This window comes from Lissotriton vulgaris, chromosome 4_1, assembly GCF_964263255.1.
Source record: "Lissotriton vulgaris chromosome 4_1, aLisVul1.2, whole genome shotgun sequence".
Taxonomy (NCBI): Eukaryota; Metazoa; Chordata; class Amphibia; order Caudata; family Salamandridae; genus Lissotriton; species Lissotriton vulgaris.
In genome coordinates, this window is record NC_141691.1 from 1,597,467,339 (window position 1) to 1,597,480,086 (window position 12,748).

Here is a 12,748-nt window from a genome sequence, read left to right on the forward strand (position 1 = left end):
GTCATGTGTTGAAATTAATAAAGTTCCCATTCATAATGGCTTCAGGGAGCTGTACATATTGTATGTCTGGGATACAATATATATGATCATTATATATTTTGCACTGTCCTTCCATTTGCACATGTCCAATATCGAGTCAGAATGGTTTGTTTTTTCTTCAGGACACACGTGCATGTAACTCCTCCCTCTTACGACCCTGTGTGATTGGGGAGTGGGTTGGACGCGAGGAGAATGACGCTGACCCCCTGGCTGCGGAAATGCTTCAAGCTCCAATTCCCCGGAATAAAACTGAACAGTGGGACAGTGAAGAAAGTGGCAGCAGTCCATCTGGAAGGTATGATTTGACTTTTGTATTTTCTTTTGCATAAATGTACATTTTTATACCTCTCATTGCGTTAAAAGGTGATGCATCGTTCAGTCGAAATATTCCACTATGTTTTAGCCGTGTTACATATGGTATAGTGGGTTTCCGTTGCAGTACCCCTCACACTTTTTTTGTCAAACATCTGTTTATTGAAAACAAATTTCCAGCTTGGTGCCATCAGGCCCTCAGCCTCATACTTTAGCCCGCAGGCGTCCCCCCTGCTAACGTATACACAGTATCTTAAAATGCAGGAATTAGGGTATAAAACTGCTTTTTCAGGCCCTGGTCGCACCAAAATTACATTTACATAACTATGAGAACAAATCCCTCCCTTACCTCCCCCTTCCCCTGTGGTGGAGAAGCTGTATGTAACATAACTTTGCTTCCTGCTGAGCCCTTACATGCAGAGTGACATTGTTCCATTGTGCCATGTGTCCCCTAAAAAGCCCCTTTTCAGCGCTGACTGGTAGGACAACGTGAATTCCCCTTCAAGTGTCCTAAAACTGAAAAAGGTGAAGACCTCTCAGTGTTGGTGGGCAGACCACCAGCAGGGGGCCTTTTGTGAGGTATGTTATCAAGGGGCACCATTTATACTCAAAATTCTCATAGTCATCTCTGAATATGTCTGCCATCTTACTTATTCTCCACAATCGAGGGTGCCATTGCGCCAGCACAGGCGCCTCCTTCTTCTTCCAATTTGACACAATGATCTTTTTAGCCGTCCATATACATGCCCACATGATTGCCTTGTCTGCCCTGGTTTGGTGTCGCATCTATTGATTTTGGTAAGGGATACCCCAGAATCTCTTTCATCTGGGCCTGAATCTCCTGCCAAAATGGTTTAATGGAATGGCAGTCCCACCAGATATGGCGGAAGGCCCCCAACAGGCCACATCCCCTCCAGCAAAGGTCAGAGGTGTGGGGAAAGATCTGTTTGAGTTTGGTAGGGTATAGATCTCAATCAAATAATGTTTTGTAGCGGGCTTCCCTTAGGTCTGGTGAGTGGCTGTACTTGGCGATGCCGCCCATAAGTGTTTCCATTCCCTTTCCGTCATTTCTCTCCCCAGGGTCTGCTCCCAAAAGTGAGTGTACACTGGCCTCAGTTCAATTGTTGTGGAGACCAAAAGGCCATATAAATTTGAAATTACCCCTCTTGTGGTGACTGCTTTCCTTACTAAGGATTCTATTGGGGTCAGCTCCCGGGTTGCCACCTCCATTACTAGTGGATGAAGTGCCTAGTGTTTCAGCTGAAGGTAGTGGAAGTGTACTGCCGGTAGGACATTAAAATCCCGCTGGCAGTTTTCGAATGTAAGAATATCGTAGTTGTGAAACAGATCAGAAAGAACCAAGCAGCCCCCTCCCTCCAAGCATCAAACGGGCCTGCCTTTAGCGTCGATGGGAACTTTGGGTTACAATATATGGGGGTGTATGGAGAGGGAAATGAGGTCCACCCCTGGCCACAAGTCACCTTGTCCCATATCTTGAGCATAGTTTAGATGGGGGTACTTAAATAAGCATTATGGGGTCTGTCTTTTTTGGGCTTTCAAAGGACGTCCCAGATTGTCCTACCCACGATAGCCCAATCCATGTGAAGCCAGTGCTTGTCTGATTCCCTCATGGACCATTCCGATATTAATCTCAATTTTGCCACCTTACAGTAAAGACCAAAGTCTGGTAGTGCTGCTCCCCCCTCAGTCCGTGGCTTCCTCAGCACCTGGAAGGGTAGACAAGCTCTCACACCTTGCCAGATATAACGTAGGAACATGGAGCCCACCCCTGGTAAAAAGTCCTCCAGATTTATCGGGAGAGCGTAAAACAGATATAGCAGTTTAGGAAGGATGGTCATTTTGACAGCGTTAATCCTCCCCAGTCAGGAATCAAACAGTGGTTTCCATCTCTTTAGTTCCTGCTGTTCCTGGGAGAGTAAAGGCAGAAAATTAGCTTTAAACAGACCTTCTATGGAGCACTCCATTCCGCCTCAATGAAACTGGGAAATACCGTCTCGTGGTCCATGTATATTCCCCCACCCCCCCAGTGTAGACACACCGCGAAATGACTGTGGTCTGACAGAGATATGGGAAGAATCTTGGCTTCTAGGAGAATACCCCGTAGCCCCAGGGACAGCAAAATGTAGTCCAACCGAGAGTAAGTCTGGTGAACGTGTGAGAAATATGTATAATCTTTTGTGGTCGGGTGGAGAGCCCTCCAAGCGACCTCAAGTCCCAGGTCTGAAATGTGTGCTTCAATGTGCTGGTAAAACTTCCCCCTGCCGCTCTATGGAGGTGGGAGCTGCCGTCTGTTGGGTGCCAGGTCAGGTTGAAGTCCCCCATCAGAATGATCTGGCCTTCTGCGAAGCCCCCACCAGATCCAGTAATGCATGCACAAATGCTGCTTGGCTGGTATTTGGGACATAGGCTGAATTACCCTTTTGCCATGACCACTCACTCCTTCCCTGTCTGCCTTTATCCCTTCTGGTTAGAATTTTGAGCTGTTGTGGGACATTAATGCCACCCCGTTATGTTTTATTTTGGCAGGCGATCATAATATCAGTGAGTAACTTTTATGCCTGAGCGTCATTTCTTCCGCTCTCTTAATATGTGTCTCTTGAAGAGCCACAACCTCAAATTGGTTGTCCAATAGGTACTTCCAGATCTTTTGTCGTTTGGAAGGAGAGTTCAGCCTTTTCATGTTCCATGAGGCATTCGTTTTCGTTTCACTGAACTACTCCTCCCCCACCGTTGTGTCCCCAGTTGCACCCCAGCCTCCTGTTCTCCTTGTCTTGGCTGCTCATGGGCCATCACCTTCCTTTTTTTTCTCCCTACCCTCGCTTCCCCACCACCCCTCCCATAAAATAACACCCCTTTTAGAACGTTCAACCAAAAATTTAGGAATAACTAAATCTGGTCAGCAGGACCTTCCAGATCCCCGCTGTGGCATCTTTCCAGGCCTCTGCCTTAGCCCATCACCCTGCTGTCACTATGGAATTTGCAACGTAGCTGATCACATATAAAGTTCAAGTTTAAATCAACTCTTCCAGCGAGTCCGAGACGAGGTGAATAGCCAGGTTGCCTCCGTCCCTGGTGACCCTCAAAATTCTCACCTATGACTGCATGTCTCACACTGCAGAGCCCCCCGTCCCAGGTCCCTGTCTTTAAGACCAGTCTGTGGCTGATAAGCCATACTTCTTCGTCTTGGGTCAGGTCTTAGTTTGGCAACCCTTAGAAAACCTCTCTCCACGATTTTGCTCTCTGTTGTGTCACCTCCCCTGCTCTTTCCACGGTGCTGGAGGCCTCCTCTTCAGATATTGGCAGGACCAGGATCTCTAGTCCTTTCTTGAGCTCTGTGACGTGATGTTGTATGTTCTGGTATTCGAAAGCTAGCCCAAATGAGTAAGTCTATCGGTATCTCACCTGGTTTCCTCACAGTTTTTCTGTGAGTGCCCTGAAGGTTTGACGTCATTGTAGGGTCGTCTGTGCCAGTCTTGGAAGATTGAACATCGGAAGTCCTGGAATGAGATTGCATCTTTACCTCAGGCCTCCTTTAGTATGGTTTCCTTAACTTTGAATGAGTGGAGCTTGACTAATAAGTCTCTGGTGCGCCTTCTCTCCCCAGGGGTGGCTGGACCAACCCTGTGCGCTCTTTCTATTTTAATCTTCACTAGCTTGGGACCAAGGATTTGATCAAAGTGCCCCTCTACGAAAACCTCCAGATCAAGTCGCACCGCCCCCTCCTCCAGGTCTCTGATGCGTGTATTGTCTCTCCTTGACCTGTTTTCCAGGTCCACGTTCTTCAGAAGGGCCAGTTGTAGCTGGGAATGCAGAAGCTTTACCTTCTCTTGAGTGATCATCACTCTTTTATCTAGCACTTGTGTTTGGGTCTCCATCTTAAACAGCTGCGTCCCTATAAAATCAACATCTTGCTGCAGGGAGGTCATCTTTTCTGACAGGTCTGATTTCAGTTGTTCCATTGAGGTCTGAACATCATCTTTTAGTTTGTTGTGTAGCTTCATCTTGAAGTCCTTCAAGGGCGCCAACAGTTTCTTCTTGGTCAGCGCCATTCCGGATTCAGCACGCCCTTGCTCGCCCGCCTGTTTTTTCTCTGCCGGAGTAAAGTAGTTGAACACCTTGGTTATGGCTTTTTTCAGGGGCATAGATGAGGTTTCTGCCCACTACCAGGGAGTCCTGGGCCCCTCAGCACACCGGGGAGCCCGCTTTGTGCTTTTAATTCTTGATGTGCTTATGGAGAGGCTTCCCCGGTGTGTGCCTTAGCCCTTCTCATTGCATAAAATAGTGCAGCTCCTCGTGGTGTATGTCTCTTCTGGTGGCCATCTTAAGGTCAGGCACTGACCGTGTGCCCCGGCACCTCCGTGAGCCTGGGCCTTCTTCACAGACTTCCAAAGCCTTTCAGGGAGCCCCACTAGTGACCCTCTTTCCCTCAAGAGACATCCGGGAAGCCCCCTGAGCTGCCCCTGGCATGGGAGGTGTTGAACGTCATTTTGGGGTCAGATGGGGTGATGTGGGAGCCTCTCCTCCCTCATTGTGGCCTTGTTTCTTTTGACCCCCTCACTCTGGTGTTATGGGTCAGGGGCTGGTGTGCCTCGGGAGACCCATCAAGCCTACTCACCCCCTCGAGGTTTCTGCTTTCAGCTGCCTTTATTTTTCATTTACTGCCCCATACCTGCCACCTTTTTTACTCTCTTTAAAGTGTTACCTGTCCTTGTATAATGCAGTAGCCAAGGCTGAAAAAGTGTCATTCTCCATTGAGCTATGTATATATATATATATTCACTGAAAAAACCATAGGTTATAGACCATATATAGTTAGGAATTCGCATTTACAAATCCTTATTTTACTCACACAAAACCATTGAAATTCCATATATAGTTAGTTGCACTAACTATATATCGCGCACCCGCAATCCACTGCTGATGATGTCACATATTACATCATTCATGACATGGTCAGTGACATCACTGATGACATCTCAAATGACATCACTGATGACATCTCAAATGACATCACTGATGACATCACTGATGACATCTCATTTGACATTACTGATCACATCACTGATGATATCATTCATGTGATAATACGATGAACCTCTTCAGACTCTAATATAACCTTAGATACAATCAGTGTAAACAGACACTCACAGACTGTCACTTATCCATGGAGTTACTCACACACCTAGTCAGTCATGCAAAGAATCAATCACACCTCCATTTCCTCAACTATACAGTTATACAAACTTTACTTATTCAAACATATACTAACACATATTTACTCTCTTATACAATCCCTGATACAAGTTCACAATGATCCATACAGCCACTCACACATTCACTGGCTCTTATGCACAGTTATTTATATATGTCAACTCTCACATGTACTGTGTTTTACATATGTACTTACTTTGACATGTAGCACTGAGATATCCATTCACTCACCAATACACTCATGCACACAGTCAACCGCCCATACAGCTGTTTCCACATGCACTTTTGAAACCATACATCTAGTGAATCAACTGCTCACACATCTATGCACAGAGTCATACACCTCCCAGCCACCCACACACACACTCAGTCTCCCATACAAATACTTGGGCAACCAATCAATAACCCATATAGTTACTCATATAGCTACTTATCAACACATGCAACAGTTTACAGAACAACAGACATAATGATGCACAAATTAAGACAGTTTAGTCACTAACCCATGCACTCAGTGAGACACATTTAATCACTCACTCATACAGTCAGTCATGCACCTACTAAATCCTTCATCCAGACACTTATACATCCACTCATTCTTCAATATGTAAGACATATTTTAACTTTACAGAAACATACAGTCACGGGATGTTGTCATCAGTGATGTCATCAGTGATGTCATTTGAGATGTCATCAGTGATGTCATCAGTGATGTCACTGACCATGTCATGAATGATGTAATATGTGACATCATCAGCAGTGGATTGCGGGTGCGCGATATATAGTTAGTGCAACTAACTATATATGGAATTTCAATGGTTTTGTGTGAGTAAAATAAGGATTTGTAAATGCGAATTCCTAACTATATATGGTCTATAACCTATGGTTTTTTCAGTGAATTTTCAAGGTTTTGTAAATGCTAATTCCTAACTATATATGGTCTATAACCTATGGTTTTTTCAGTGAATTTTCAAGGTTTTGTAAATGCTAATTCCTAACTATATATGGTCTATAACCTATGGTTTTTTCAGTGAATATATATATATACATACATATATAAACATATATCATCTGTATATCTATATAAATACAAACATAAATGCATGCATACATATACTTATATGCATACAGAGGCATGTTATTTACATGAAAGTTGAAAAAACACTAATAAAAGCAAAGCTAAAAAGCCACCTTATTACAAACAGAATGGCTTTAACTTAAACGAGGGCGAGATCTATTGCATTTTCAATGCTTGTTTACTTTGGTTCCATCAAGAAGGCATTCAAATGTGTCACACATTTGCCATAAATTCTGAATGTTAGCACTCTAGTTGCACATTAGATCACTGTAGTAAAGCTACTGCTCACCAGGGACGTCTGCTGCTGGTATTCAAAGTGCATGTTTCAGTCTGCATGTCAGAATTTTTTTAATGAAATAGAAGAGGATTTGAGAAGTCACTCAAAATGATTCCTAATTTTTCTTTCTGAAGCACTAATCATACTTTCTATGGCAAAATTAACCCCCTCATGTTGTTCCTTTTTAAATTGAGTGTTTTCAGACTTACCACTTCATTCCAATCAAGATAGCTTCTGGTGTGCCATACTTTTGTCATAAGTAAGACTGTTAGCGCTCTAGTTGTTCTTTAGAACACTCTGGGACATTCTGTCATTGGGCTATGCTTGGGGTACATCTGGGTGATATTTGGGCTACATTTAGGCTCTTTTGTCTCTGGTGGCCATCTTGGGAGACTGTATGTCAGAATTTTTTAATGAAATTGAAGAGGGTTTGAGAAGTCACTCAAAATGTGCCCTAATTTTTCTTTCTGCAGCACTAATCATAATTCATATGGCAAAATATACCCCCTCATTTTGTTCCTTTTTAAATTAAATGTTTTAAGAGTTACCACTTTATTCCAATCAAGATGGCTTCAGGTGTGCCATACCTTTGTAATAAGTAGGACTGTTAGCGCTCTAGTTGTTCTTTAGAACACTCTGGGACATTCTGTCATTGGGCTATACTTGGGCTACATCTGGGTGATATTTGGGCTACATTTGGGCTCTTTTGTCTCTGGTGGCCATTTTGGGAGACTGCATGTCAGAATTTTTTAATGAAATAGAAGAGGATTTGAAAAGTCACTCAAAATGTGCCCTAATTTTTCTTTCTGCAGCACTAATAATACCTTCTATTGCATAATATACCCCCTCATTTTGTTCCTTTTTAAATTAAATGTTTTAAGAGTTACCACTTTATTCCCATCACGATGGCTCCAGGTGTGCTATACCTTTGTAATAAGTAGGACTGTTAGCGCTCTAGTTGTTCTTTAGAACACTCTGGGACATTCTGTCATTGGGCTATACTTGGGCTACATCTGGGTGATATTTGGGCTACATTTGGGCTCTTTTGTCTCTGGTGGCCATTTTGGGAGACTGCATGTCAGAATGTTTTAATGAAATAGAAAAGGATTTGAGAAGTCACTCAAAATGTGCCCTAATTTTTCATTCTGCAGCACTAATCATACTTTCTATGGCAAAATATACCCCCTCATGTTGTTTCTTTTTAAATTAAATGTTTTAAGAGTTACCACTTTATTCCAATCAAGATGGCTTCAGGTGTGCCATACCTTTGTAATAAGTAGGACTGTTAGCGCTCTAGTTGTTCTTTAGAAAACTCTGGGACATTCTGTCATTGGGCTATACTTGGGCTGCATCTGGGTGATATTTGGGCTACATTTGGGCTCTTTTGTCTCTGGTGGCCATTTTGGGAGACTGCATGTCAGAATGTTTTAATGAAATAGAAAAGGATTTGAGAAGTCACTCAAAATGTGCCCTAATTTTTCATTCTGCAGCACTAATCATACTTTCTATGGCAAAATATACCCCCTCATGTTGTTTCTTTTTAAATTAAATGTTTTAAGAGTTACCACTTTATTCCAATCAAGATGGCTTCAGGTGTGCCATACCTTTGTAATAAGTAGGACTGTTAGCGCTCTAGTTGTTCTTTAGAACACTCTAGGAGGCTGCAGTAGAACACAAAGGAATCAACTGACAGTCTCTGTCCTTGTTGGATGTACATGTTTTACTGAGAATGTCAGACTTCATTTTCACATGACTGAGAAAGATAATGTGAATTTACAGAAAATATGCTTTCAGTTTAGCTTATAGATCCCCTTCCAAACCACTGTGGGAAAATCATGAGATATTAGTTTTCTTTCAAACAATATTCATGATATCACAGCAGAAGGTTTTTTCACATGGTAAAATCACCTTAGAACCCACCACAATTCCTAAAACGAGTATGGTACCATCAACAAATGATTTATAATGTAACTAAAGTCCTAAAACCCTCTATTAACTACAATGCTTTTTAATGAGGTGCTATCATGTATATTGGTCCCAAGATGGCTGCCAACACTTCTTGGATGAAGTGCTGACAGCCAATCAGATCAGATGTGTGGTTAGGCTCCGCCCAGATATATATCTTTTTTTGAACCTAAATTACTCAAAATCCACTGGAGCACATATATTGAGACCTAGCAAAGGCACATCGGGCTAACAGTCCCTACAATTTTGCCAAGTTTCGTGCAAATCCATTCAGCCGTTCGAGCTAAAAGTGAGGCCAACCGCCCTATGGAAATTAACATGGGAAAAACGCGTTTTGGGACCCCCCTTTTTTCTCAGCCCCCCCTTGATGAAACCCCCCCAAATTGTCAGGGGCTGCTCAGAAACAAAATGTTCAATTTTCCTGAAAATTTCAGCGAATTCCGTCCACAAACGCCAAAGTTATTAGACATAGAATTTTCAAAAATCCCATAGAGAAAAAATCCTAACTATATATACCTACTGGCGACCGCCACTTTTAGCTCGAACGGCTGAATGGATTTGCACGAAACTTGGCAAAATTGTAGGGACTGTTAGCCCGATGTGCCTTTGCTAGGTCTCAATATATGTGCTCCAGTGGATTTTGAGTAATTTAGGTTCAAAAAAAGATATATATCTGGGCGGAGCCTAACCACACATCTGATCTGATTGGCTGTCAGCACTTCATCCAAGAAGTGTTGGCAGCCATCTTGGGACCAATATACATGATAGCACCTCATTAAAAAGCATTGTAGTTAATAGAGGGTTTTAGGACTTTAGTTACATTATAAATCATTTGTTGATGGTACCATACTCGTTTTAGGAATTGTGGTGGGTTCTAAGGTGATTTTACCATGTGAAAAAACCTTCTGCTGTGATATCATGAATATTGTTTGAAAGAAAACTAATATCTCATGATTTTCCCACAGTGGTTTGGAAGGGGATCTATAAGCTAAACTGAAAGCATATTTTCTGTAAATTCACATTATCTTTCTCAGTCATGTGAAAATGAAGTCTGACATTCTCAGTAAAACATGTACATCCAACAAGGACAGAGACTGTCAGTTGATTCCTTTGTGTTCTACTGCAGCCTCCTAGAGTGTTCTAAAGAACAACTAGAGCGCTAACAGTCCTACTTATTACAAAGGTATGGCACACCTGAAGCCATCTTGATTGGAATAAAGTGGTAACTCTTAAAACATTTAATTTAAAAAGAAACAACATGAGGGGGTATATTTTGCCATAGAAAGTATGATTAGTGCTGCAGAATGAAAAATTAGGGCACATTTTGAGTGACTTCTCAAATCCTTTTCTATTTCATTAAAACATTCTGACATGCAGTCTCCCAAAATGGCCACCAGAGACAAAAGAGCCCAAATGTAGCCCAAATATCACCCAGATGTAGCCCAAGTATAGCCCAATGACAGAATGTCCCAGAGTGTTCTAAAGAACAACTAGAGCGCTAACAGTCCTACTTATTACAAAGGTATGGCACACCTGAAGCCATCTTGATTGGAATAAAGTGGTAACTCTTAAAACATTTAATTTAAAAAGAAACAACATGAGGGGGTATATTTTGCCATAGAAAGTATGATTAGTGCTGCAGAATGAAAAATTAGGGCACATTTTGAGTGACTTCTCAAATCCTTTTCTATTTCATTAAAACATTCTGACATGCAGTCTCCCAAAATGGCCACCAGAGACAAAAGAGCCCAAATGTAGCCCAAATATCACCCAGATGTAGCCCAAGTATAGCCCAATGACAGAATGTCCCAGAGTGTTCTAAAGAACAACTAGAGCGCTAACAGTCCTACTTATTACAAAGGTATAGCACACCTGGAGCCATCGTGATGGGAATAAAGTGGTAACTCTTAAAACATTTAATTTAAAAAGGAACAAAATGAGGGGGTATATTATGCAATAGAAGGTATTATTAGTGCTGCAGAAAGAAAAATTAGGGCACATTTTGAGTGACTTTTCAAATCCTCTTCTATTTCATTAAAAAATTCTGACATGCAGTCTCCCAAAATGGCCACCAGAGACAAAAGAGCCCAAATGTAGCCCAAATATCACCCAGATGTAGCCCAAGTATAGCCCAATGACAGAATGTCCCAGAGTGTTCTAAAGAACAACTAGAGCGCTAACAGTCCTACTTATTACAAAGGTATGGCACACCTGAAGCCATCTTGATTGGAATAAAGTGGTAACTCTAAAAACATTTAATTTAAAAAGGAACAAAATGAGGGGGTATATTTTGCCATATGAATTATGATTAGTGCTGCAGAAAGAAAAATTAGGGCACATTTTGAGTGACTTCTCAAACCCTCTTCAATTTCATTAAAAAATTCTGACATACAGTCTCCCAAGATGGCCACCAGAGACAAAAGAGCCTAAATGTAGCCCAAATATCACCCAGATGTACCCCAAGTATAGCCCAATGACAGAATGTCCCAGAGTGTTCTAAAGAACAACTAGAGCGCTAACAGTCTTACTTATGACAAAAGTATGGCACACCAGAAGCCATCTTGATTGGAATGAAGTGGTAAGTCTGAAAACACTCAATTTAAAAAGGAACAACATGAGGGGGTTAATTTTGCCATAGAAAGTATGATTAGTGCTTCAGAAAGAAAAATTAGGGAACATTTTGAGTGACTTCTCAAATCCTCTTCTATTTCATAAAAAAAATTCCGACATGCAGACTGAAACATGCACTTTGAATATCAGCAGCAGACGTCCCTGGTGAGCAGTAGCTTTACTACAGTGATCTAATGTGCAACTAGAGTGCTAACATTCAGAATTTATGGCAAATGTGTGACACATCTGAATGCCTTCTTGATGGAACCAAAGTAAACAAGCATTGAAAATGCAATAGATCTCGCCCTCGTTTAAGTTAAAGCCATTCAGTTTATAATGAGGTGGCTTTTTAGCTTTGCTTTTATTAGTGTTTTTTCAACTTTCATGTAAATAACATGCATCTGTATGCATATAAGTATATGTATGCATGCATTTATGTTTGTATTTATATAGATATACAGATGATATATGTTTATATATGTATGTATATATATATATATTCACTGAAAAAACCATAGGTTATAGACCATATATAGTTAGGAATTAGCATTTACAAAACCTTGAAAATTCACTGAAAAAACCATAGGTTATAGACCATATATAGTTAGGAATTAGCATTTACAAAACCTTGAAAATTCACTGAAAAAACCATAGGTTATAGACCATATATAGTTAGGAATTCGCATTTACAAAACCTTATTTTACTCACACAAAACCATTGAAATTCCATATATAGTTAGTTGCACTAACTATATATCGCGCACCCGCAATCCACTGCTGATGATGTCACATATTACATCATTCATGACATGGTCAGTGACATCACTGATGACATCACTGATGACATCTCAAATGACATCACTGATGACATCACTGATGACAACATCCAGTGACTGTATGTTTCTGTAAAGTTAAAATATGTCTTACATATTGAAGAATGAGTGGATGTATCAGTGTCTGGATGAAGGATTTAGTAGGTGCATGGCTGACTGTATGAGTGAGTGATTAAATGTGTCTCACTGAGTGCATGGGTTAGTGACTAAACTGTCTTAATTTGTGCATCATTATGTCTGTTGTTCTGTAAACTGTTGCATGTGTTGATAAGTAGCTATATGAGTAACTATATGGGTTATTGATTGGTTGCCCAAGTATTTGTATGGGAGACTGAGTGTGTGTGTGGGTGGCTGGGAGGTGTATGACTCTGTGCATAGATGTGTGAGCAGTTGATTCACTAG

General features: G+C 41.4%; 1 protein-coding gene across 1 annotated transcript in view; it reads left to right on the forward strand.

The window, feature by feature from the left end:
• Positions 1 to 12,748, forward strand: part of C4_1H8orf34 (chromosome 4_1 C8orf34 homolog) — a 984,673-nt gene that overhangs the window by 349,631 nt on the left and 622,294 nt on the right. The window contains exon 6 of the mRNA XM_086965849.1: positions 162 to 334. Coding sequence (XP_086821975.1) covers positions 162 to 334 — 173 coding nt within the window. The remainder of the gene's footprint in view (positions 1 to 161; positions 335 to 12,748) is intronic.